Here is a 26,177-nt window from a genome sequence, read left to right as displayed (position 1 = left end):
GTATTCAGCTATTACAGTAAGCATTTTCTCCAAAGGAAAGGTCTGAATTTTTTGGTTGTGCCCATACAGAAGAAATACAGAGCTGTACTTCCATCCTGTGTGCTCTAGAAATACACCTGGGCACAAGAGGAGTGTACCCAGGGGAGTGCAGTGCCAGATACATCTGGGGCAAAATGTGGAGGGTGATCACAGTACCTGAGTGTTCCCACTTAGAAATTTTGAAGAAGGCAGGTCCATCCTCAAAGTGCAAGAAGTGATGAGGTAACAAAGCACGCTGTCACACTGGTGGGAGGTTGTTTTGGTTTGTGTGTTTTTTCCACATTGAAGACTTTTTCTGTAGCCAAAGAATATACTTGAGTATACTGGGATTTTTCAGGGTGCCAAGAACATGTCTTTGGGCTCCACTGTCACCCTTGTGTACAATTTCTTATGCACCCTGAAAAACAGATTTCTCTTTTTCTTCTGGAATGGGTGCCTGGAGATCTGCTGGGCCTAGACATCTGTTTTAGTCATCTAGGGATTATAAGGTCATGTCAGGAACACATCGAGCCTTTTACTGGAAAGTGTGATTGGGGTTGAACTGGTCTCCTTGTCCTGTCCTCTGGCACTGCCAGGCAGGTACCTGTACAGGCAAGTGTGGTTTGGATTCCACTGAACCAGGACAGGGGTGACCCATGACATGAAGGAGTGGAGATAAAATATGGAGAACACACAGAAAATATTGTCAGATACATGCACCAAACCTCTTCTCTTGGTGAACATGGCACTTGGCATTTTCCTGCATTAGTGGGTGATGTTTATGTGCTTTTTGAGAGTTGGAGAAAGTTTTCAGTTTTTCCTTTGATTTCCATTTTTCCCTCTGAAGCCTCCCAAGATTTCCTTTGCTCTGACCACCTCAGACAATGAATATGAAAGCCAAAATATGTTGTGATTTTTGTCTGATTCATTCTCTTTCTCTTCCTTGTACCAGCTTCTTTGTCTGGTGTGTTTGCTCCAAGTGCCTGGAATTCCTCTGGCCACGGGGAAGCAGCAGGACTGTCTTTTGTATCTAGTAACCATAGCTACTGGTTTGGAGTGAGAAGCAGTTATGGTGGCTTTGTTGAGCAGGAGGAAGGCCCCTTGCAGGGCTGGGATGGCTCTGGGTGTGGCTGCCAGGGCCCTGCCCTGTTCCCCAGCTTTGTGCTCATGGACCCCTGCACTCCTGGGGAAAGCTCTTCTCTGGAACAATGGGAATGGGGCCTCCCTCTGGAGTGCAGGTGGATGCCACATCTGGGGCCAGCAGAGCTGGAGGGCAGTGGTCATTTTTATAGTCTTTCCTATTTTGCAAGAGGAATTCTGCCAGATTTTAACTGGAGTGAATGGTGGTATTTACGTAGCACTTGTAGGTTTTTAAGGCCCTAAAGAAAGGTCATTTCTTGCCCTTATGAACCATATCATTACTTTTTTTCTATTTCCAATTGCCTGAGTCTAAATGTCATTGAAGCAGAGTGCCCAGGTTACTTGTTCAGAATTTTTGAGGAAATTCTAAATATCCAGTTGGCCTGTTGCAAGTTGTAACCATCAGCCCATCCTGCAGCCAGATCCACCATTTTTAAACCATCTCCAGTGGTTTAAAAACCCCAGAGAAGCAGAGGGGCAGGCTCTGCCAGTGACTCCACTTTTGCTGCTCTCTGTGGAATGGGCACAACTGCTCCCAGCTAATTTGTTGTCTTGAGGAAATTCTGGAGGGCAGAAGGAGTGTCATCTCCTTCTGTTCCCACAATTCCAGCCATCAGGAGGCACGGAATTCACATACCTTTGGCCTGAAGATGCTCTGGAGGGCTGTTGAGGGAGAGCATGTGCAGCCAGACCCTTTTCCTGGCAGTTTGCTATCAGCTCTAATGCAGCTCTTGAGATTAGCTCAACACACGGTCTGAGGCTCACTTCAAACCCTGGAAACAAACAAAACCAATCTTCCCAGCTGCTCTGGTCATTGTCAGGATATTTAAATAAGAGTTGGAAATTAAAGCCTGTGACTCAGTCTGGTTAACTGAATCCACAGGAAAGTCCCTGTCCCAGTGTTTGATCTGTGGAAATGGCTGAGAGATCAGAGAATGTGTGAAACATGAAGGTCATCTTGGAGGAGTGTTTATTAAGGGAGAATACTGTGATGTCCTGAGCACAGGACATCAAAGAGTTACTGTGGCAATATATTCAGTGCTGTCATAAACCAGGGATTTATAGCCCCTGTCTTTGTCCCAGTTCTAGAAGCCTCATAATGGGAGTTACACCTCCAAATCTGCATGAGAACAGTGAACAGATAGTGAACACAAGCTAGCTGGCTTCTGTTCTGTGTTAACAATGAGTTCAATTCCCTGAAGGGATATTTCTGATTAATGCTGTTAATGCCTTGGGCCATGGTGTTGGCACTGCTTGTCCCTGTGGATTGGTGCCCACTGTTTGGCACCTTCCAGTAATTCCCTGGGCAAGCTGGGTGGGAGAGAGCCAGGAGTCAGCATCCTCCTTCTTTGAGGGGATAAATATTCTGCACAATATTTCACGAGTGGAACCTGAGCCACATCTTCTCCTACCTGTCTGAATGAAAGTGTAGGCCTAGGCCTTCATAAATTCCATATAAATATTTTACACCAGTTGACTGTGTACAAAGCTCTGGCATGAAAAAACTCTGTCACACCAAAAGCCTAGTGTACAAACGTGGTCTGGAATTTGGTTGGTAACAAAGCAAAACAATGTCAGAAGCTGTCTGGGAAGTGATGAATGCACAATATCTGTCTAAAACTGCCATCTGACCTGTGTGCAGGGATGTCATGAGAGGTCTTCAAATTAGTATCCAAAGTGGTAGTTGGCTGAGATACTGGGCCTGTGTGTTTAATCTCCCAGAACTCTACAGAAGACATCAAAGCCATGAAAAGTAAGGCTTTTTTTCAAGTGACTTTTCTGAAAGACACTCTTGGCATTGCTGGGATCCCTGGCATCCATTCACTCTGTATTGTTTTAGAAGGGCTGCCTGCTGGTTGCCAACACTGCTTTTGGATTAGCTAATCTTTGTTTTCAGGGTTTGGGTTATTTGGTCGCAGTGCCACACCTATCTCCACATAAATTGCCAGGTCTGATAAGGTGATAACCCGAGATGGTGAGGATGATGTTTAGCAGATATATCTCAGTGTCCTTTCTTCCTTTTAAAAAAACGAGCAGGAAGAACTTGGCTCTGGGCCCCAGAGTCACCGAGTTACTCCATGAGCTGCTGAGGGCTGGTGATGGTGGGAAGCTGCCACCGCTCAGGGCTGTAGTGGATGTGATCAAACATTGGTATTTTGGAAAGTTTCCCAACCCACATCCCATTTTCTGAGGCTCAATAGAAAAGCCTGCTGTTAAAGCAGCAGTCACAAGTGCCCGTTGCTGGGTTAACCAGGGCAGGGAATGCAGGTTATGGAATGTTTTAGGTGAAATATCAATTATTAGCACCTCGGGAGCTCGTCAGCAGTCCTGGAGAGTTTCAGGGCCTTGATTTCTGAGCAGGTGCTTTGCTGAGGTCTGAGAAGAAAGGGTTTAATCTCTATGTGTCAGGGAGGAAATGGGGCTTGTAAAGCTCTAGGGATGTGTAAAGCCACCTGAAGAGGCCTTATCCCCTCCCTGGACAGGTACAGGGAAGGTACTTCCCAGAGAAGGATTTGATTTTCTCCTGCCTTTTCCTTCCGAACTGAGCAGGGCTGGGAAGAGAGAGGGTGAACATGAAGACCCCTTGCCAGGCCTGTCCAGTTTTCCTTCCTGGTTATGTGGATCCTGGGAACAGGCCAAAGTGTGAACCCTTTCACTAATCCTTTACACTGACCAGGATAGGGAAAGATCAGCAGAGGTCAGCAGGGATTTACTAATATAAGCACATGCCTTCCTGTTGTCATGGAGACCCAACTCTTGCCATTCCTTTATTCTGAGTTTATTTAGTGGTTGTGTTGCTCTGAATCCCCTCTGGTGGAGGGGTTCCCTTGTCCCCTTGGCCTCGGGCTGTGTGTGCAGGGGGAGATGTGCTGGGTGAGCAGCAGGAGCACAGGGAGACCTGCCCGGGGGGGCTTTGAGCACCCACAGTCTGGGCACTGGGAGAGCCTGGAGCTCAGCTGTCACTGTGGTGCAGTTGGGACCTGTGGTGCTCTGAGGATCCTGCTCTTCTCACCTCTTGGCTGTACAGTGGGGGTTTTTCAGTTGCTGTGGTGATCAGGGCAGGTGAGATACACCTGAAGGAAGCCTCTTTCTACTCCAAGTGGATCTGCCTTGCCCAAGCTCACACTAATGTATTGCGAGGCCAGAAAATAAAATTCTGGTGTCCTGACTGTCCTGGGAGCTGTCTGTGACTGAGCAGTGCAGAGGGGATGGCACAGTTCCATTTCTCACCCAGTGCAGGGCACGTGCATGAGCAGGGATTGGAGATGGGCATTGTCAGTAGGTACACTGGCCTCTGCTTTAGATTTTTTTTTGGCCTTTGGAGTGGAAACAAGGTAATCTCTGAGTTGATAACCCCCATGCTGCCACTTCCCCGTTGGAATTTTAAGTGGCCATTCAGACACCTTTAAGGTAGTTATCAGTGCAGCACTGAGCAGCTTCCACAGGTCAGGTGTGTGCCCAGCCTGAGGGCATCCATCCTCTGCCAGAGTTACCCAAGACTTTGGAAAAACAAACCTGTGAAAAGCAAACCCCCAACAGAAGGCAGTGAGTAATGCCAAAGCAGCATCTCTGGGCAGTGAAGTAATTAGCCAACTTCTCATGAATTTCTGATTTCTCTTCTTGTGCTCAGAAAACTCACTGTTGCAACTGCCCTTCGATAAGATCATACAGTGAAGGTCTAAAGTATAAGATTGTTGAAGTCAGTTATTAAAACAGAGCCTGGTAATGCAGCTTGTTTGCCTTAAAGTGTTTCAAAAGGTCACAAACCTCATGGTTTAGGAAAATCTTTGTCAGCTACCTTTAAAGTGTAAAACCAGACCTGTCCTGGCAGAGCTCAATGAATGCTTTATATGGGACTCTGTTAGCCTTTGAAGTTCCTCCTAATCCACCCCTAAATGCCTGGAACGGGTTCTTCAAAGAAGCTGTAGCCTCCTCCAGTTTCATTTCAGAGTAGGGTTGCAGGATAGGATGACTCTAATATACTTTTAATGTTTTTTTCCCTTACAGACATCACTGATCCATATTTTTCTTGTGAAACATAAAGGAAAAATCCTGAATGTCATTGTTAATCCAGCAACAACTGCTTTTGTGGAAAACTATAAACTGTTGTCATTCAGTGATTTCTTTGCCCCGATTTTCACTGTGTTCATGAAACAGTGTAGTCTGGTCTGCAGCAAGAAAAGCTAATTTATTCATTTTTTCTTATTAGCATTTGGTGCATAATCATGTGTTATTCAAATTTATATAATAATCTATTCCAAAATTGAGAGGAATTGTTGCATGTCCTTGGACTGATGGTTGAAAATAACAAAATCAGAGCTAAAATCTGTGCTCTTTCTCAAGCCAGAAGTTTAGCACTGCCACAGAAGGAGTATTGGGGTTAGAATACATTCACACAGGGGCCTGGTTTGCCCTTGGGAAATATTCCCTATTAGTACAGGTGTACTGGATACAGGGGAGTGTGTGATAATCTTGGAGCTGGTGCTGTTAATGTGCCTGAAACCTCCTTGGAGTCGGTCAAACATAGCCTGGCTCCCTGCAGTGCCTGTGGGGCTGTTGAAATGGGAACGTTGTGCAGGTGGATGTGCTGCAGCTCCTTCCCAACGTGCCCTGCACTGGGGCTCCTTTTCCATGCCCAGCCCTGCTCCTGGGCCGTGCAAAGTGCAGGCTGGGGCGGTCCCTCATTAAGCACACAAAGGCTCACAGCTCCTGCCTAGGAAAGCTCTTTTGCCAATAGTTTCCTGGGCTTCCTCTCTAATTGCCACAGAGATTCCAGGCAGATTCCGTCATCCTTGTTTTCTGCCTGACTGGGAATCTGAGAATAAAAGGGTTGATGGCAGAATAATGGGATTGCTGGACAGTGCAGTGCTCAGCAGCTCTCCCCAGCATCACATGAGAGGGGACAGCAGGGGTGGGCCATGGAGATGATGCTGGGAAGAGAAAGGGCTGCCCAAATCCCTGAGCACCCTCCCTCCCCCGCAGCACGGCCTCTTAAAAGAACACTTAGAAACTCTACGGTCTCTTGGTGGGAGGAATCTGGGGGAGGTCAGGGCAGGGGCAGGCTTTTGTAAACCCGAGTCTCCAATAAATCCCTTTCAGGCCCTGAAGTCGGTGCCTCCACCTTCAGGTACAAAGCGCTGAGGAGCTGCTGGAGCAGATTGATGGGAAGCCACTGACACAGACTGACTACTGGGGGTGTCGAAGGTGCACCAGAGCAAGGCAAACACGACCAAAATTGGGCTGGGATAATGAGGCATCAGTGAGAGAATGTGTAAGGTCAGCTGAGGAGCTGAGCTGTGGGGTGTGATCCTGGTACAGCCTTAGCAGGGGGCATGGCATGGAAAAACAACATTCCTCAGGCAGCAGTGACACAGCCCGGGGAGCTGGGGGTGCTGTGGGATACCTGCCTGCTCTGCCCCTGCAGCTCTGGGGGTCTCCCAGACCCCTCACTGCCTGGGTACATAGAGAAGGCAGCAGAAAGGGTGAAGAGCTGCTTACACAAAGACTTCTAGGGATGGCTTGACTTCCAGTGCCAGGGAAGTTGGGATTGTCTCCCCAGGAGCAGTAGCAGTTTCTCAGATACTGTTTGCTCCTTCATGAGCTTTATCTCTGCTTTGAGGCCGATTTTCACAGGCATTTTCAAACATCTGCACTATGGCTGTTTGCAGAGTTACTTCCAAGTTTGGATGTTTCCTAACACTTCTGTAGGAATCAGGCTGGGATATCTCTACTGCACAGCTTCTCTCTCATTTATCCAGGAACTGAGCAGAATGAAAACCTCTGATCTCAGAAAGCTGCAGTGGGATGAGGTGCTAATGACTGCTGCCTTTGTGGAGGGAGTAATTCTCTGTTTGCACTGCCTTGTCCCTTTATACTATTTTTGGTTGGTTTTTGTCTTGCAAAGTGCTTATTGTGTCATTGAGTCCAGGACATATATCCTAATTCTGATATCATGGCCACTGTCTCCTGTCCCCTGGGCTGCCCTGCCCTTTGACCAATCTGCCCCTTTTTTCACAAAGTGAATTTAGAATTTCTTTTGGAAAAGAAATGAGGGTTCCTCCTATTCTTCCGTTCTGCTCCATTGAGAAATACCTACATTGAACACTTTTTTGTCTTTTTTTAATATCATGTATCCGGTGTAATCTCATTTGTATGAACTAAATTTGCAGTTCAGTGGGCATGTCCCATCGCATTTCTGGATGGTGGAGTTGCTTAATGGGGCAAGAGCCTTTTAAACACTCCCATTGTGGGGACAGCAGGGCGTTGTGGCTCGGTGTGAATTAACTGATCACATCCAAATGCCCCCAGATTTAGGAGAATCTGGTCTCAGCATTACTTCCAGTTATTAGACTGGTGTTTTGGCTTGGCAGGCACTAAGAGTTTGGATCTAAAATGCCGTCAGTGAATCTCATCAGTCTCTGCTCTTCTTTGCTGTAACACCTTAAGATTTCCTGCTGTGTGAATATACATGTCTAATGTGGGGAGAGGGTGAGGGCCAGTGGTTTCAAACTGAGCAGCTTGATGGAATCAGAGACTGTGTGAAATGTGTCCCTTCAGAGTTTGGGTTGGATTATTTATGGGAGCATCTTCAAATCACTGGTGGATTAGCTGAGAAAAAATTGTAACCCCAGAAGGAGCCTCTGGGACACTCAGAGCCACAGCCAATACCTCAGCCCATCCTGCCTCTCTGGATTTCCAGGCACCAGTGCTGTGCCCTGCCAGTGAAAGGGGTCATGGAATTTTACACGAAGTTAATCCTGTGAGTGGATTTAAGGTGATGGGTGTCACTGCTCTCAAAGTGACTCATGGATGAATAAGCACAAGTGAAATGGTTTGTGTCTCCTAAAAAAGCAGGTACCTACTCACACAACTTGGCAAGAAATTCCCGATTGCCACCACACAAAGGCCTGTTATTTGTCTGATTTACAGTAAATGTTTGATTCTCCAGTATCCTTCTCAGCTCATGGCTAGAACACCCCCTTGGAGTGTGGAATGGAGGTGGGCAATCTCTGAGTTGTGTGTGGTGATCAGCAGGACTTTTTTCTTTAGAGCTACAAATGCTGACTGACAAAAGGTCTTTTCTCAACAGGAACTTCATACTCAGAAAATGACAGTGGCTGTTCCTCATCCCCCTGTGAGAACGGTGGGAGCTGTCAGGATCTGGAAGAGGGTTACCAGTGCACCTGCCCCGTGGAGCCTGTAGCCTACATGGGCAGAAACTGTGAACTCCTGTATGATGCTTGCACCAAACATGACTGTCCTGCCCACATGAGCTGCACCCCGACTCCAGGGCTCCTGGAGTACACGTGTGTGTGTGAGCCCGGGCCCACAGGTACCACCTGTGACCACAGCGACGAGTGTGAGAGCAGCCCTTGCACTGACCCCCGGTGGGAATGTGTGGACAGAGACAACGGGTACAGCTGTCAATGCCAACCAGGACTGAACGGGGCCGGCTGCCACCCCGAGAGCGCCCAGTGCTCCAGCCAGCCCTGCCTCAACAACGGCACCTGTATCGAGGGCACGGGGGGCTTCTCCTGCCTCTGCCCGCCCGGCTTCTCTGGGGCCACCTGCGAGCACGACATGGACGAGTGTTCCTCGGGGCCCTGCCGCAACGGCGCGATCTGCAGGGACGGCCCGGGCGAGTACAGCTGCTTCTGCGTGCCTGGCTACCAGGGCTACCACTGCGAGATCGACATCGACGAGTGCGCGTCCCGGCCCTGCCGCCACAACGCCACCTGCCTCAACCACATGGACCACTACGAGTGCCGCTGCCCGCCCGGCTACACCGGTACGGGGTGGGAGGGGACAGGAACGGATGGGGATGGGAGGGGACACAGGGACGGATGGGGATGGGAGCGGGCACAGGGACAGACAGGAGGGGCACAGGGAGGGATGGACATGGGGCACAGGGACTGCTGGGGGTGGAGATGGGGCACAGGGGTTGCCAGGGATGGAGATGGGGCACAGGGACTGCTGGGGGCAGCGATGAGACACAAGACCAGGGACACAGGAACCACTCACCCACTGCCTGGGGCTGGGAACAGGGACACAGGCACTGCCCACCCACTACCCAGGATCAGGGCACATCTCCCTGCTCCTGCACTTCCACAGGGCCTCCTGCTGAGGTGTCCTGGGGTGTTGGTGACAGCCTGAGATGCTGTTGGTTTTACAGCTGTGAGACTCCGTCTCTGCTGCACAACTTGTATTTCTGGAGTGCTTGGTGCTGTGTGTGGAAAATGGTGTGTGGCTTGTTTTGGCTTCCAGGCAATAGTTGAGGCTTTGATTTCCATGGATGGTGTGGATGTTGAGAGACACGGATCCAAGAGTGGAAGTGGGTGGACTGTCTGAGACTTGAGTACTACATATTAAGTAGTGTAATTAGTTCTCAGAATGAAATTAAAGGAGATATACATAAAAATCAGGAAATGGATACTACTGTTTACAAGTATAATTTATCTCTGCCTACCTGCCCTCTAGTTCTTTGTCCTGTCTAGCAGGATTTTTCCAAGGGAAGTAGTTGTTTTTTGGAATAAAGTGACTTTTAGTTGGAGATTCCCAGTTCTTTCATGCCTGGCAAACGTGTGTTTGGCAGGTGACATAAGTATCTCTGTTTTATGCATCTGTGCTAATGTGGCTCAGGGAGGAATCCACACGTGGGGGTTATCTGTGAGGGAGGCAGGGGGGCTCTCCTTCCCCCAGCCCTGCTTATCAGAGTGGAAGGGGCTGGAATGTGCCCACTCTGCCTGGTACCACCTCGCACATGAACTTTCTCAGCCTTCCTCCCATTCAGACTGAAGTGTTTAAGGAGTTGGGTTGCTGTGCAGGAATGCTGCTGATTACCAGTGGAATGAGGAGAAGTTACAACACTGGGAATGCAGTCCCTGGTGCTGACTCACCCTCAGATAAAAATGAACAGAGATGAAGGAGAAAAAAGGCCAAGTTTCTGTGTGGGCCTTCAGGTTACTGGTGATTTTGTGTATCAAGTAAAATTCTGTCTTTGCAAGTCAAGTTCGTTTTTTATCTTTAGGCTGAATCCTCAGTTCAGGATTGTGGGATTCCCCTGCCAAGAAGTGATAAAATGACCCAGGCAGCTGGAGGAGCTTGTGCTCCAGATTATTCTGATGTCAAATATGAGGCTCTGCCTTGTCATTTAGTGCTTTACCCAGAAGTTCCAGCACCATTGGCTGGCAAGACCATGTTGATCCTGGTGCTTGCAGCTGGAATTTGGGTGAAGGAAGTTTAGTGTGGGTATAGAGGGGGTTGAAGCAGCAGATTAGGGGGCCCACATTCCACCAGGATTAGGATGGCCATGTCCACTCTGGGGAGCCTTTGCCAAGAAGGGCAGATTAGATGGATTGGCAGGTGCCACTGGAGTGAGGAAGGTTTGGAGGTGATGCCAGGCCATGGGCAACTCAGAGGTGGAATATAGTGTGATAAGATACCAAAGCAGGTGTCATAAACCTCATAAGAGCTGTGTGCAAGATCAAGATTTTATGGCTTACTCAGAAAATGGATGTTATTTGGGAAGTGCTGACTGACTGGCTGCTTCAGCAAACCTGAATGAGAAAGACTAAAACTTTGCAAATACTGGAAACTAGTTTTAGTTTTGATGGAAGACTGAAGTCCAAAAGTCTAGACAAAATTATTTTGTTAGCAAATAAAAATTAAAGGTCCTTACTTTGTAAGAATCACATAGTGTTCCTGAGCTCCCAAATATTCTATGGCAAAATTAGAACAGATCACTCTGGTAGCCAGCTTGGGTTCATAACATGGCTCCTGTGACCCCATCCCAGAATTCCAGGCAACACAGGTGCACGTTCCTGGATTTCTAACCCAGCCCTTTCTCTGTTTTGTGATGCAGGGGTGAACTGTGAGGTCGAGATAGATGAATGTGCTTCGGAGCCCTGCCAGAACGGGGCCCTGTGCAGTGACCACATCGGGTTCTACACCTGCACCTGTGCCCCAGGGTACCAGGGAATGCACTGTGAGGTGGATGTGGATGAGTGTGAGAGCCAGCCCTGCCAGCACAACGGCACCTGCCAGGACCTTGTGAACAGGTGAGGAACTAGGGATGGGTGGACAGTTAGACAGAACACAGGGCAGAAATCTGGGGGGGAATTGGATTTAGTGTTTTGTACATCTCAGTGGCACTAACAGTGATTTGTGGCTGTTACTGGGAGAAGCTCCCTCCCAGCAGCAGAACTCGTGGGGTGTTTAAAGAAGGGAGGAACAGATACAAAAGGAAATGATTTGCAGAGCATGAACAGCAAAGGCAATGCTGAGGGCATACCTGTGTGTCTGAATTTACTTTTCCATGGGTAAGGTGTGAACACAAGTGGGTTTGAGCAGTGCCAGCTGAGCTCCTTTTGCCCTTTCCTCACACAGGGCTTTGCAGTCCAAGGAAGAGCTGATGCCTTGCTGTGTTTGGTGCCCACAGGTACCACTGTGACTGCAGTGACACGGGCTTCGAGGGGGACCACTGTGAGCTGGACATCCTGGAGTGTGCCTCCAACCCCTGCCTCAACAGTGCCACGTGCCTGGAGGGCATCAACCACTACAGCTGTGCCTGCTGGCCAGGTGGGCACAGGGAGGGCCAGTGTGTGCTTCATTGCTGTGCTGAGGCAAAGAGTTAATGATCACACTGCATGGCCGGGGCAGGGGAGCTGCTGGGCAGGGGAGCTGCTGGGCAGGGGGGCTGTGCTGCTGCCCTTTGCAGACCAGCCCAAAAGGCAGCCCCGGGGTTTGGGAGGTGGGTTGCAGTGAAGCTGTGCCTGGTGCTGACACGGGTCTCCTGGCAGGTTACACGGGGCAGGACTGTGAGGAGGATGTGGATGAGTGTGAGACAGAGCCCTGTCACAATGGGGGCGAGTGCCTGGAGCGCTCCAACCCAGCCTACTACGGGACACAGCCCGACTTCCCCAGCACCTTCAGCCCCAGCCAGGCTGCAGGGTTCCTGTGCCGCTGCCAGCCAGGCTTCACAGGTGAGCTGCACAGGGAATGGCCATCCACACACTGCTGAGGGGTTTGAGGAGATGGCAAGGGGCAAATCTGTGACAAAAATCACTGGTACCTGGGAGAGGGTGGCAGCCTGATGCATCAGGAACATGCTGCTCTCCCTGCTGTGGGAGTGTAATGTAGAATATACTGCAGAGAGCTGGGTGTCATTCTCTGCCCAAGCCTGTCTCCAGGCTGAGGCAGCAGCCTGTGCACTCCCCAGTGCTTCAGTGAACACCCTCAGGCTGTGCAGGTGCAAGGATTGTTTCCGTTTGTCAGTCTCTCATGCATATGGCAGAATTCATCCCTAGGGGATATCTGTGAAATTCCTCATCAGAGGAAGCTAATTCCCTGGAGTCAGGGGCGTTTCCTTGATGAGACAGCTCTCATGACAGCAACTGTATAATCAGAGTGGGAGACAGGGGTTTCTTGATATTGTGCTCTTGGAGCTAGGAGCTTTGTGGATGTTCCACTGGAATATCACCCTTTCCCTGGATTATAGATATGTGTAAAAGGCTGGATTTAACAGCTGGGGAAATTCCCTGGTGGGAAAGCATAAACAGTAATACTTTGTTATTTTATGAGACAAAAAGGAGTGTTTGGTCCACTCTGGCACAGATGAGAATGGTTCAGAAGTTCTGACCTTGCCTTGACACTGGAAAATCATTTCACACTTCATTTTCCCCCATTGTTTCAGTGGTGGTGCCTGTGTGCCACTGTCTGCAGAGACATCCTGCAGCTCAAGAAATTCTTTTGCATTTTCAAGTGACAGAAAAGAAGTGCAAAAAATGATGACTGCCATTGTCATTCAGATCCTTTCCCTCCCTGCTGCAGGAGTGCACCTCAGATGCCTCTTTGTGTTTCCGCTTTCCAGGGGAGACCTGCTTTACCAACATCGATGAGTGTGAATCCCAGCCCTGCCAGAATGGAGGGCTCTGCCAGGACCTGGTGAACGGCTTCCTCTGTCACTGCCTGCCTGGTTATTCAGGTAATGCTGGGGAAGGGGGCTGCAGTCAGGTCCTTCTGTTTGGCTCGTTCTGAGCTGCTGCACTGCTGCCTGGCTGCAGGATTCCAGCCTGGGCAGCTGGGCAGGGCTCCCATGGACTGTGGGAGTGGGATGTCTGCAGGTCAGGGCTCAAGTGCCACAGGAAAGCTGTGTGATCATGGGCAAGTAACTTGATAGGCCATGGACTAGGTCTGGAGATCAACTATGAAATAGTCTAAGATCAGAGTATCTGGGACATCTGTATCCTGGAGTGAAAGTTCCCTGGGACAGCTGTGGGGTTTTCCAATGCACATATTGACATGGTGAACAAAAGCAGCTTTAAAATAAAAAAGGGTGCTTAACATTCTAGTTGTCACGAGCTCCTGGTGTAGCAGATTGGATCACCAGCACATAAACATCTGTAAAACATCTCCATTCCCCAACACCCCTGGATGATAAGAGCCAGCCATTTTTGGCTGAAGGCAGTAATCTGCTATGTTAGGAGGTCAAAAGGTCTTTGTGATGTGAGCAAAGGAAGCCTTCTCTGTTTACAAGGGGATGGGGAGTCTGGATTCTTACCCAAATGCCCTCCCTGACCCTGAGGGTTCAGTTTTCAGGTTGAGAACCTGGGGGACGGTGAATATTGCACGTCAGCTCTGTGGGGTGGTACTAAACCTCTTCTTAGTGTAAAATATTCCTTCTCAGTCCTCTGCATCTTGAAATTCCATGTGTACTCTCTGTTTGGGCAATAGAAACCAAAGAGTAGTTTATAAGAAAGGTGATCCCCAGCATGGTCTATATTTCTCTATTTGAGGGGAGGGCAACCTTTCCACAGTGTTACCAGGCTGCCATCTCGTGGGAAAGAGGAAAACTTGATGCCAGAAGAAAACCTTGTCCCTTAACTTGCAACAGCAGGTAGCAGCATTCCAGAGACTGTCTCAGGCCCTTATTGCATGGGAAAGTTTTCTGTTTTCCTTCTGTGGTTGCAGTGGTTGAGCTGTGTTGGTTTAATCCTGCCCAGCTCTTTCCTGGGAAGGCCTATTAGTTTCATTCCCAGAATCTAAAATCAGCTCCTAGTTAACACCTCCTGTAACTGGGCTGGATTCTTTGTGGGGTTTTCTGGCCTATCTCATTTGCCAATTCAGGCCAGGCCAAGAAAAATTTGCTTTTGTAGGTGAGGCCTTTGAAAAGAAGCTTTTACCTAAGCTCTTTATCGCTGCTTTCTCGGGCAGTTACAATGCTGTTCTCGTGAGCTGAGATCTTGTCCAGAAAGATGGTTTGAAGTTTATCCTTCTTGTCAGAATTCCCACTCACATCTGTGCCCTATTCTCTTTTCTTCCTCCAGTGCCCCTGCACCCTCACAGAGCTCAGGATTTCATTGTGCTTTGCCAAGCTGCAGATCTGTTTAATCCATTCCAATTCTTAGTGTGCTCATGGGCAGAAAAGCTGACAGAAACATGGGATGATGGGCAAAGGAGCACTAGAGTTCATTCTATTGCATCAAATTTGGGTTCATTAGTACTTGAAGGAGATTAGAAGCAGGTTGCTGTTCTGGATATTGCTTTTGGTAAAGGACTTTGTCTCAGCTGAGGTAGTTCTGACACATTAACACAGCGAAAGGCAGGAGCAGCCTGTGAGATCAGTGAGTGCGTGTGGAGGAGTGAAGCTGACAGGGAAATAATAGCAATTAATCTCCCCTCCTTTGTCAATTAATCCCAGTACAGTCATGCTGGGTAAACAGCTTATTACTTCATATTAGGATCACAGAACAACTTTGTGAAGCTTCCCATAATGTTTCTCTTCAAAACACATTTCTGTGGCAGCTTAGATCTGCCATGAACTTGGGCTTAAGCTGCCTCCACTGATTAAAGTGAACTTGCTACTCTGATGAAGAATGCTTTCTTGGGGCAGCAGGGGTTCCTGCTCTGTGTTTGTGCCTTCAGTCTGAGGAATTTGGGGAGTGTTGGGATAACAATGCAAGTCAGGAGAAATTCTTTGCCAATTAACTGCCTCAGTGCTGTCTGAGGCTACGGCAGGCAGGGAGATGAGCCTTCTCTCTGAAATGTGGTTGTTTCAAAAGTGGTGCCTCATTCCTCAGAGAATGACATGACAGGTCCTGAAGAGCCTGTTCAGCACACAGTCTGTGCTTGAGCAGAGGATTTGTGTACCCTGAGAGGATGGAATGAATCAAAAGATTGCATGGGCACTAAATGAAGTGTGAAGGAGAGTGAATCTTGCATGGTCTTGGAAATTATGTCAACTGTGGTCAAGAGAAAAAGCATATTAGGAAAAGTCTGTCTTTTAGGGAAAAAAATGTCCAACAAAATGAATTCTTTATTCATAGGAATGGTTTCAGTCCATCACATCTTTACTAGGCAGTAGTTTAGGCCAGGACAGGGAGAAGGTCCCTCCATCTGACATGGGCAAAAATTGACATTTTTAACCTGCAAGAATGTAACCACAGAAGTGGAGTTTGGATCATCCACTCTTTAAAAAACTTCCAGATGGCCTTGTATTTGCACTCCTGCCAAAGCTGTGTTCAGGAAAGCAGTGTCCTGAGCCCAGCCCCAGTGAGGGGGGCGAGCACAGCATTCCCAGAGCATGGCATTCCCAGAGCACAGCATTCCCAGAGCACGGCATTCCCAGAGCATGGCATTCCCACCACTCACATCCCGCCCTGGCAGTGGCACCTTGTGATCATGGCACATTCTGAGCCTTTCTGCCCATGGCTGAGGAACAGGAGCACTTTGATGAGCACTGGGGTGCTGTGGTGTGACTGTGTCCCGGTGTAATTGGAGTGCTTATTGACCATCTGACTTTGTTCAGCCACCGTGTCTTTGTCTCCTTAAAGAAGTAGAAACCTTCTGTGCAGCAGCTATAAATGGTGACTCTGTGAGGGTGCCAGCCCAGATCAAATGGGCTTGAATTCCTGGGTCATGGGTCAGGAAATAAATGGGAGATGCTTCTTCCTTCTCACCACCTTTGGATAGATTTAATTTTTTTTTGTGCAGGTATTTCTTGATGTCAGATTTGTTTTAGAGACGTTGCCTCTACAGCAAGGGCAGCTAAAAGGTTAAGATAGTAAAGAGATTAGAGGCCTGTTCCCCCTTCAACCAAATCCCTTTCGGTAAATATAGCTGAAGGGAGCCAGGCAGCCCTGGGTGAGACTCCCCCGCTTCCCTCCCGTTCCACACGGCTTCTCCCTGCTGGATCCCAGCTCCATGGCAATCAGCCCCTCTGAGCAGAGTGTGCTGCAGCCAGAGCCTGCTGTGCAGGGCCAGGTGAGAGCAGGGGCCGTGCTGGGGGCCTGTGGGTGTGGAAATAGAGATGTGTGGGTGTACAGACCAAAATATGGGTCTTTTTTAGGGGATTTAATGTCTGCACAGTTGTTGCATTTTGTTGTTGCAGTAGTGGCTGAATGGGCACAGCTGCCCATTTGTTTTCTCCTCAACAACAGAAGACTCTCAGTGGCTATTTGAGATAGTGCTCCAAATGTGTGCTGGGACAGGTCTGGGCATGCACAGGACCCAGATGTGGCTCTCTGAGGAGTTTTGACTCCAAACAAACACTCACTATATCCCTCCCACTTAAAATATCTCTAAAATTGACTGGCATGTTTGGATTGAGTGAAATTAAGGAACTGCAATAGCTACATGAGTTGTTGGAATGCTTTCTTTTAATATCTTAGTGATACTGCTAATGCAGATTCCAGACCTTGACATGTGGGAGTTTTGTTTGCTTGGACCTGACATGGATACTAACAGAGACTCCAAGTTTGGGGAAAAGCTCCCAGATAACATTTCTTCACAGAAACAGGAGACTTCTCTGGGTCCTTACAATGCAGAAGTACAAATCTGCCTCCAGGAATTTTATAATATGAAAGTAACTATATTTAAAAGAAAAACAAAACAGAACCCTAGAGGACAAAAAGGAGACTGCAACAGCTACTTTGATAAGGTTGTTAATGAGGAAAGAGAGTTTTGATTCTGCAGTGCCATGTCTATACCAGTACAGTCAGTTTAACACAGGGAATGTCCTTCCATCCAGTTTGACTTCAGAAAAACAGATTGTGGTCATTAAAACCTGAGCCTTTTCTCTGTGATACACTGGAAATGCCTGTGCTCACAAATCCATGGAACAGGGCACAGGGAGGAGGGAAACTATGGGATGGTCCCGAGTCAGTTCTGAATGTGCAGCAGGGTCCAGGTTCACTCTGCATTTGGAACTCTCTTTGTTCCTGTGGTTTAGATATTGCACAATGGTGGAAATGCAGCTTTTTGGCTTAACCTATAAAAAGAAAAATCCATATTTTGGCCTTGTTCATGGAATTTGGCAGATTCACCTTGGAGGCAGCGAGGGCCAGAGGTTGTGTCTTGGCTCTTTGCTCTGGAGCTGAGGCTGTGGGCACTGCAGGGCAGAGCTGGGAGCACATTCCTGGTGTCAGCACGGCCAGGGGCCAGCTGGGAGGGTCAGGGCCGGGCTGGATTAGACCTGGCGCAGTGCAGGGCTCTGCTCCAGCCGCTGCCTCATCTCCAATCCCTTCTCGTCTGACGGGCAGCACCTCCACACGTCCTGCCCTGTCGGTCCAGCCTGTTTTGTGATCCCTCCCCCCCTTCACCCCCATTTTTTCCCCTTTACTGTCACCAATGTCCACAAGGAGTCGGCCATGGAATCTGCGCTGATTGGCGTGATCCTGCAGGGAATTGTTCTGCTCGCAGGTAACAGCTCCGGGCAGGGCTGGTGTGTCCTGCTCTGTGTGCCTGCCCGGGGCAGGGGGTGGGATGGGGCTCCGTGGGGGCTGGAGGCAGGAGGAGGAACAGGGATTGATTGGAAGGGAAGAATGTTTTGATTTTGAAGAGACCTAAAGTTTTGTTTTGGAAACTTCAGGGCAAGGAGTGTCCTTGTGGCAGGGGCCCAGCCCGGCAGTGCCTGGGCTGCAGCTCTGCCGGGGCCGTGCAGTATCCAGGGATCCATCCCGGGCTGCTCCAAGGCTGGGGGCTCCGGGAGCGGTGCAGGCACACGGGTACCCCGGGCAGGTCTGTGCAACCTTAGCTGTGCTTTTTACAGGTGTCTTCCAGCTTTCCTTTTCCCTTCCATGGTTTGGGGCTGCCTGTCTGAGGAGTAGTTTTTGCCCTTTGCCGACCTGTGCCCTTCCCCACCTCCTGGGGCAGGAGAGCGGGCAGAGAGGGGTTACCATGGAAATGGCAGTAATTGTGCAAATCTAATTGTGTCGGGGCCGTTTGTTGCAGCTAGTTCTCTCTCTCTGCCCCCTCTCCCCCTCCCCTCCTTTTTTCTTTCGATAATAATAATACAGTCCCTAATTAGGATGCAGCAGGGAGAGGTCGTTAGGAATTCAGCTGCCTCCTGGAGCAGGCGAGGCGGTGCCGGCCGGGCAGCCCCGCTGAACCCCGTGTCTCAAGGAAAAGACCTTGTCCTTCAAGGTTTTTTGGTAGCTGGCAGCAAAATTAGGATATTTCCCTTCGTGTGTGCTTATTCTTTTAACATTTTCTGTATCTGTTGAGGTGTATGATTCTTACACTGCATACAATGAACCTCTGCTGATTAATGGCGGCCAGTAAATCACTCCATTCAGGGCTTTAATCCCACTTGCACCTACGAACTGTTCCCACCACAGCGGGACCACTTGGAATGTGGGGAAGGATTTGTATTTGAATATACGGTGAAAGCTCAGCCACTTCTGAGGGTTTGTGACCCAGCCCCTGTGGGTTGTTGGCTTGGGTTCCCTCAAACACTGGAATTAACCGGGATGTTTGGAATCCTTGTCTCCAGATAGCACTCTTTTAAATACCACTTGTCTGATTTTCAGATAACAAGTTCCACTGGTTTGCTATTGTTAGTCTTTAACTAGATAAGGAACTCATTAAACGTTTTAAAGTCTCCTAATGATGTAATGAAGCAGATTGGCAATACTGTTCTTACTAGTGATGGTTCAAACAACAATAAACATTCGAGCTAAGAAATTTAGAGGGAACACAGGGGACTACGGGAGAGTACCTTGCTTTTGTCAGACTGAGTTGTGCCCTCCCCTTTTATTTTTTCAAATATACCTGAAAAGGGATGCCTATCCTATACTCAGAGAAACAAATTGGTTTTGAACAACTTCTTAATATCTACTTCCCAGTGTGTCTGCAAAGACACAACTGTCCATGTCTTGGAGAAGACTGGAATAATGGATATCCAGGAAATGATCTGTACTTTTGGAACCTGTAGTGCTGTAGCTCCAGGTAACTGTTCAGCAAGGGGTAACATTGACTTCCAGGAAAAGAATTGGTGTTAGCCACATTTTTTAAACTCTTGCACAGTCTCCTTTGTTATCAGTTTGTTTTAAAAACTGCTCTAAATTCAACTCTGGCACTGCCCTGGCTCCTAGGAGAGCAGGAATGCACGAGGGATTGTTTGGAGCTAGCCTGGGAAGGCTGGCTGTGTGCTGGCACAGACAGGGACAGGGACAAAGATGACACTGGTGGTTTTGGCTCTCGAGGAAGAGCTGCCCCCTCTGCTGCTGAACATCTCCTGTGCCTGTTTGCAGGCCATGAAGTTGGGCAGCAGTGTGTAACAGCTTCTGCTTTCCACCTCCTTCAAACAGATAATCTAAGAGCTCAGAGCAGCTGCATCCCATGGGAAAGCTGGGTGTTTAATTAGCCACCAGCCTGGGGTTGTGCACTCCCCGTGGGGACTAATTTGCCACCCGGTGTGGAGCACTCACCCCACAGGGGTGTGCTGGGGACAGCCCAGGCAGGTGTTGCTGCTGCTGCACAACCTGAGAGCTCCTGGGCAGGCTGGGAATGTGGAATGGCAAAACGGGCCTCTCCCCTCCTCCCAGCCCTCTCAGAAATGCAAAAATTCACGGCATCTCTCCTTTTGTTATCCAGGCCAATGTTATCTTCGGTAAATATCAGCAGCTCTGATCTGAACCAGCAGCATCTCGAGGGTTTGGGACTGTACCAAACCTGTCTTTCCTTATTCAACAGCCTCTCCCCTAAATCTGACTGCAGACTCACCTCCTGCAGTCTGGAGAGCCCTCCAAGAAACCCACTCCACGTAGTTCTACTGATTTGTCTCAGTTGCAATTGAAGTCTTTCTGTCTTCTCCCAAGATGGGATTTTTCCAGGCCCAGTGATGTCCCGTGTACTCCATTTATTCCCACACATTTCCTTCTTAGCTTTATGCTGCAATCTTCAGTCCCTGCTGTTTGCTTTACAGGTCAGCTCACAGCCTGGGCTCTGTGTGCTGAGCAAGCCCAGCATTAACAGCCAGGGCAAAAGGGCTGTGCTGGGGTAGTGTCAGCAACTCTGACTCTGAGCTGAGCTCTTCTTCCAGGCAGATGATAGTGTCCAAATTCAGTGCTTTTCCACAGGCACTTCAGAGCAGTTCTCTTCTAGCTCACATCAGTAGAGAGCAATGTCCCAAGATAATGTTGCCTGCAGAACAGCTCTGGCATAGCTGGGAAGTGCTGAATTACTCCAGCCTTGCACTTCCCTTTCAGTGCTTCTCAGAGCTCCACAGTGTTGTGTCCCTACACTGGCACAAACAGTTTGGAGCTCTCCCCTCTCTGCAGAGCTCTCACTGGTACCAGCACCTTCACTGGGGCTGACAGAGGGAGCAGCTTGGACAGACAGCAGGGACTATCATGGGGGCAGTTCTGCCTGTGAGGGGACAAACCATCCCTGCAAATATTCAAGAAGCCTGTATCTTTGCTGAATTTTTATTTTTAATCACACATCAGGTCCAGCTACACTGCTCCCAATGCCCCATCTCCCCTCATCTCTCTCCCCCAGCCAACTCTGTAATCTCTTTGACATGCACATTCTGTCTAGTGGCTTTTCTTTACAAATGTCCTTTGTGTTTTGATTCCCCTCCTTTGTGTGTGAATTCCTTCTTTTTCTTCCTGCTGCCCTGGTTGTGCTTGCTGGCTGGATCCGGGTGTAATGCTATTAGATTGGGATAATCCATGCTTGGTTTATCTGTGGGACTGTCTCTGAAGATTAGTGAAAACCAACGTTATGAGCTAGATAAAGTGAACTGGTTCAGAAGGGCTCTTCTGTCAGTCTGGGGGTGCTCAGGAAAATGACAGCAGATCTTCATTAACCAGATTTGGGGTAATGGCCTGTAATTTACTTGGGCCTCGTTGGGATCCACGTGCCTTGAGGAGACAGAGCTGCAGTGCAGGACCTCCCCCAGCCTCCTTCTGCAGAACTGAAGTCAGCTTAGTGCAAGCATGGCAGAGGCCTGTGGAGCATGATTTGTCTGTTGTGTGGTTAGGAATTGAGTTTGTTGAGTTTTACAACTGGTGGGTCATCTTGGAATTTGAATTTTTTAATCTGAGGCTTTCCAGTAACTTCCTATTTTAACACTGTCTGCAACACTGTGCCTGGAACATGCTCCAGTCAGATCTATAGAGTTAAATGGAGTTTCAACATACCAAATCTAGTAAGAAAAAAGCATAAAATCCTCATCTGTGCTGTTTTGTTCCTTTAATCCCCTCTGCATGTTGACTCCCTGTGGTGGTTGAGCTTGGGAGAGCACAGCAGGCTGTGGGCACTGTGGCTGCCAGGCCAGAGCTCTGGAAATAGCACCTGGGAGGACACAGACCTTTGGTTTTCCTGCTCTCCCACCAGGAGCAGCGAGTGTGGGGCTCTTTGGTGGCTCTGGGAGCGCTGGGGGCTGTGCTGGGCTGGCTCTGGGAATGGTCTCAGTGCCTGCAGTGAGATCCTGTCTCTCCGTCTCTCCCGCAGGTGTGGAATGTGCTGTGAACATCAATGAGTGTGAGGAGGGGCCCTGCAAGAATGGAGCTGTCTGTGAGGATGGCATTGCTGACTATTTCTGCCACTGTGCCCCCGGCCAGGATGGCACTATCTGGGGAGGGAAGAACTGCTCTGTGAAGCTCACTGGGTGCCAGACTCACGACTGCCAAAACGAGGCCTTGTGCATCCCCACCTACCAAGCCGAGAGCCACGGCCACCTGTGCCAGTGCCAGCCTGGCTTCTCTGATGCCACGTGCTCGACACCAACGACATTTTCCTTTGCTTCCAGAGGGTATCTCCTCGTTGAGCTGCCCGGGGGCAATGAGAGCAGGAGGGAGGCAGAGGGAGAGCAGCTGCCCAGCGTGTCCCTGCGCTTCCGCACCACCCTGCCCAGTGCTGTGCTCTTTTACCGGGGCCATGGAGCAGAGTTCCTCTTCCTGGAGCTCTGGGAGGGTGTTCTGCACGCAGAGCTGAAGAGGGAGGATGTGGGGTACCCGCTGCTCCTGCAGGGGCCCAGAGTGGATGATGGCCAGTGGCACAAGGTGGAGGTTGTGGTGCACAGTGCCGTGGAGCTGAGGCTCTGGCACGACTCTTGTGAGGCAGGTGTGTGCCTGCAGAGCACCCCTGTCCCGCCTGGCACTGCCTGGAGCCCACGGGCCTTCTCCAGCCTCTGTGTTGGAGGTGCTGAGGAGTCAGTGGCCAACAACACACGGAGCCAGCAGGGCTTTGTGGGCTGCCTGGAAGACCTGCAGGTGGATGCAGAAGCCGTGCTGCCGGCGGATCTGCCGCTGGGAGAGTCGTCCGTGGTGCGGCCGGGCTGTGACCGCACAGAGTGGTGCCTCTCCCAGCCCTGCCTGCACGGGGGGCTCTGCGTGGACCTCTGGGCGACCTTCAGGTGTGACTGTGCCAGGCCTTACGGAGGCCCAGCTTGCTCACATGGTAAGTGCCACGGCACCCACACCTGCCAGCTCCAGAGGTGCTAGAGAAGTGTTGATGTCAGCTCTGGAAACAGTATTTTCTACTTGACCAGGGGCAAAACTAAAGCAAAAGCCTCTATGAATAAAATTCTCCTTGATCCCTTTCCTGCTCCTGCAGGAATGACTGGCAGTTTTGTGGTGTATGTTATTCCTGGTCGAGCCAGAGGCTCTGACTTGCCCTTTGTGACAGATCTGTGTGAGTGCAGAGCCAGGGAAGTTGTTTTACTGGGAGAAGTTCATCTTGAGCTTCTGAGTTGAGGATGAATTGGAATGTATTTCTTTATACATAAACCACAAAATGTTAAAGGAAGCTCTTTGACAATTTTGACTTAAAATTGTATCTATAACTCAATACAAGCTCCTGAGAGGCTTGTACTAGTATTGTTCAAGTTTTTTGTTTCAATTCTGAGCCCTAAACATGGCATGTACTGCTGTTACCAAGTTTACAAGTTTGAAGAGCAACTCTGTGGCTTACAAGTCCTTCAGTAAATCTGCTGGGTTGGCAAGGGCTCTGCTAGACCTGTATTTCACTCCCATGCTCCTTGGGTGCTTGAATTCCTGCCCTCCAGAGAAAGCCAGGACACATTCACCTACTTCTTAGTTTCACAGACGTTTGGGGAGGAGCATTGTTACCCTGACACAGGTTGAAAACACTGAGAAGAAAGATTTTCCCTCATTCCTAAGGAGCTGCAGCTCAGAACATCCCTGTGCCAGCTGCATTCCCTCTGTCTCTGGGCTGATGGGTGTTTGTTTTCTCTTCCAGAGCGCCCAGCAGCCACCTTTGGCCTCGAGAACTCCACCAGCTTTGCCTCTTTCACCCTTTCTGACAGCCTTGGTGCAGACTTCAACATCTCCTTTTTCCTGCGGAGTCGGAAGCCCCACGGTTTGCTCCTGCAGATCGGGAACCAAACAGGCCCCGGCCTCACCATCTACCTGAGGGACGGCCAGCTGAGGGTGGAGGTGCCACCCGCAGACACTGTCACCTTTGCAGAGGATGTGGTTGATGGCAGGAGACATTTGGTAGCTCTGTCTTTCCAAGGAGGCACTGTTGGTGCTCAGCAGTGGGACACACACGTGGAGCTGGGACAGCTCGTGGCACAGCCTCTGCCAACTGGTTCTGAAGTGTTTATTGGGGGCCACCCGGACCCAGACAGTGCTGAACTGTGGGGGGGCTACTTCAAGGGCTGTTTGCAGGACATCCAACTCAACAACCACCAGATACAGTTTTTCCAGGCTGAGAACTACAGCGTGCCACAGGAACTCAACAGGACTCAGACTGGAAACCTTGTGAATGGCTGCATCTCCGATGACACCTGCAAGGTATGTGATGTCTCTCGTTTGTCTCTGTGAGAACTTCTTTGCCAAATTGCTGGAGCTCCTGTAGGTCAGTGGTGGGCACAGGGAGAAGCAGGGGCTCAGGAATTTCTTGTGCAGAGACCCTTGTGCTTCCTTCTCTGCTATTGAGTCACTATTGCATTTCCCATCTCTCTTGATTCAAATGCTGCTCGTACTCGTCTTTGTTGTCACAATTCTACCAAATTCTCTTTGACCTAAAGATGAATTATACTGCCCCTAAATTCCCCCATTTTGTTTTTCAGTCTGAGCCATGTCAGAATGGTGGCAGATGCATTGTCACTTGGAATGATTTCCATTGCAGCTGTCCAGCAAATTTCACTGGGAAATTTTGTGAAGAGAGAGTCTGGTGTGAAAGTGACCCTTGTCCTGAAGCCACCACCTGCGTAGACGTTGTAGCAGGATATGTGTGTAAGTTCTGTTCTCCTGCTGGTGTGTTGGTAAAATCCCTGATGTTCCCTGGGTAGGATCGATGTTCCTTGTTTGTGCTGTTGAAATAAATACAAACACTCGCTGCAAAAACGAGTGGTGCCCAGGGCCACGCTCCTGCAGCACCACAGGCTCTGTGGGTTCACCCCGGGTGGGACAGAGCACAGCTGGTTCTGTGCCTGTCACCTGCCCTGGCTGTGTCACTCTTCTGACTCAGGGGAATAGTGGGATTTTTGTGCAGTGAGACTGATGAGTAAAAATTACTACACAGAGCTGGATATTATTCCCAGAGGTGTGACTGTAAACAGGAAGAGCTTTAGGGATGCAGCAGCTCGGGCTGTAATCCTGCTCACACTAAGCTTACGAGGTTCTTAGGGAGGGAACCTGCCAGGAGTGTGCCATTGGTCTGTCTCAGACATGACACTAACAGTCTCAAATCCCTCATGCTCTACCCCTTTATTTATAGGTCTGGCTAATGCAACATTTAATAGTAATTCTGCCATTGAATTTACCACCAACACATCAGTGACCAGGACCCTGAGCAGCCTCCACATGGATTTCAGGACCAGGGATGAAGATGCTGTTTTGCTCTGGGCTGTGGAAGAGGTGGATTCTCTGCAGGTGGCCATCAGGAACTCCTCCCTGCTTGTGACCATCAGGAGTGGGAACAGCATCGAGGGTGTCACCTTCCAGAGCCCGCAGCCGGTCACGGACGGGGCGTGGCACTCCATCTCCGTGTCCATGGAGGAGCCGGCCGCGCCCTCCTCCCGCTGGCTGCTCCGGCTGGATGGGGCAGGGAACGTGACCCTGCAGGGCAGTGCTGGGAACTTGGACTTCCTCAAGAACAACGTGCTGGTCGTGCTGGCCGAGAACTTCACGGGCTGCCTGGGGCAGGTGCAGATCGGGGGGCTGTACCTGCCCTTCCCAGACCCCCGGCCGTACCCCCAGCCCGAGCAGTTCCTGCAGGCCGGGGGTGGCCCCGTGCCACTGGGCTGTGCCGGGGCCGACGTCTGTGCCTCCAGCCCCTGCCTGCACGGGGGCACCTGCCACGACCTGTTCGACGCCTTCCGCTGCGCCTGCGGCGCGGGCTGGGGGGGTCAGCGCTGCCAGGACAACCTGGACGACTGCCAGCCCAGCCCCTGCGTCCACGGGGACTGCAGGGACGCCGTGGCAGACTTCCAGTGCGAGTGCTTCCGGGGCTTCATCGGGAAGAGGTGTGACATCAACGTGGACGACTGTGTGCGGCACCAGTGCCTGAACGGGGCCACCTGCGTGGACGGGGTGTACGGCTACTCCTGCAAGTGCCCCCCGCAGTTCTCGGGGCCGCGCTGCGAGTAAGTGCTGGGGCTGCTCTGCTGGGGCTGCTCTGCTGTGCTGGGGCTGCTCTGCTGTGCTGGGGCTGCTCTGCTGTGCTGGGGCTGCTCTGCTCTGCTGGGGCTGCTCTGCTGGGGCTGCTGTGCTGGGACTGCTCTGCTCTGCTGGGGCTGCTCTGCTGCAGCAGCCCCAGAGAGATGG

At 50.1% G+C, this 26,177-nt stretch overlaps 1 protein-coding gene across 5 annotated transcripts in view; it reads left to right on the top strand.

Moving 5' to 3' along the window:
• CRB2 (crumbs cell polarity complex component 2) overlaps positions 1-26,177 on the top strand; it is a 65,265-nt gene that overhangs the window by 22,243 nt on the left and 16,845 nt on the right. For all 5 annotated transcript variants that reach the window (XR_003528711.1, XM_027650047.1, XM_027650046.1 and 2 more), the window contains 9 exons: positions 8,249-8,947; positions 11,021-11,216; positions 11,597-11,736; positions 11,958-12,140; positions 13,028-13,141; positions 21,895-22,842; positions 23,644-24,200; positions 24,479-24,644; positions 25,129-25,996. Coding sequence is in view for 4 of the 5 variants with exons in the window: in XM_027650046.1 (XP_027505847.1) it covers positions 8,249-8,947; positions 11,021-11,216; positions 11,597-11,736; positions 11,958-12,140; positions 13,028-13,141; positions 21,895-22,842; positions 23,644-24,200; positions 24,479-24,644; positions 25,129-25,996 (3,871 nt within the window). In the remaining variant the exon portion in view is untranslated. The remainder of the gene's footprint in view (positions 1-8,248; positions 8,948-11,020; positions 11,217-11,596; positions 11,737-11,957; positions 12,141-13,027; positions 13,142-21,894; positions 22,843-23,643; positions 24,201-24,478; positions 24,645-25,128; positions 25,997-26,177) is intronic.

This window comes from Corapipo altera, unplaced genomic scaffold, assembly GCF_003945725.1.
Source record: "Corapipo altera isolate COAL_440 unplaced genomic scaffold, ASM394572v1 268, whole genome shotgun sequence".
NCBI lineage: Eukaryota > Metazoa > Chordata > Aves > Passeriformes > Pipridae > Corapipo > Corapipo altera.
This window is presented reverse-complemented; position numbering and strand designations above follow the sequence as displayed.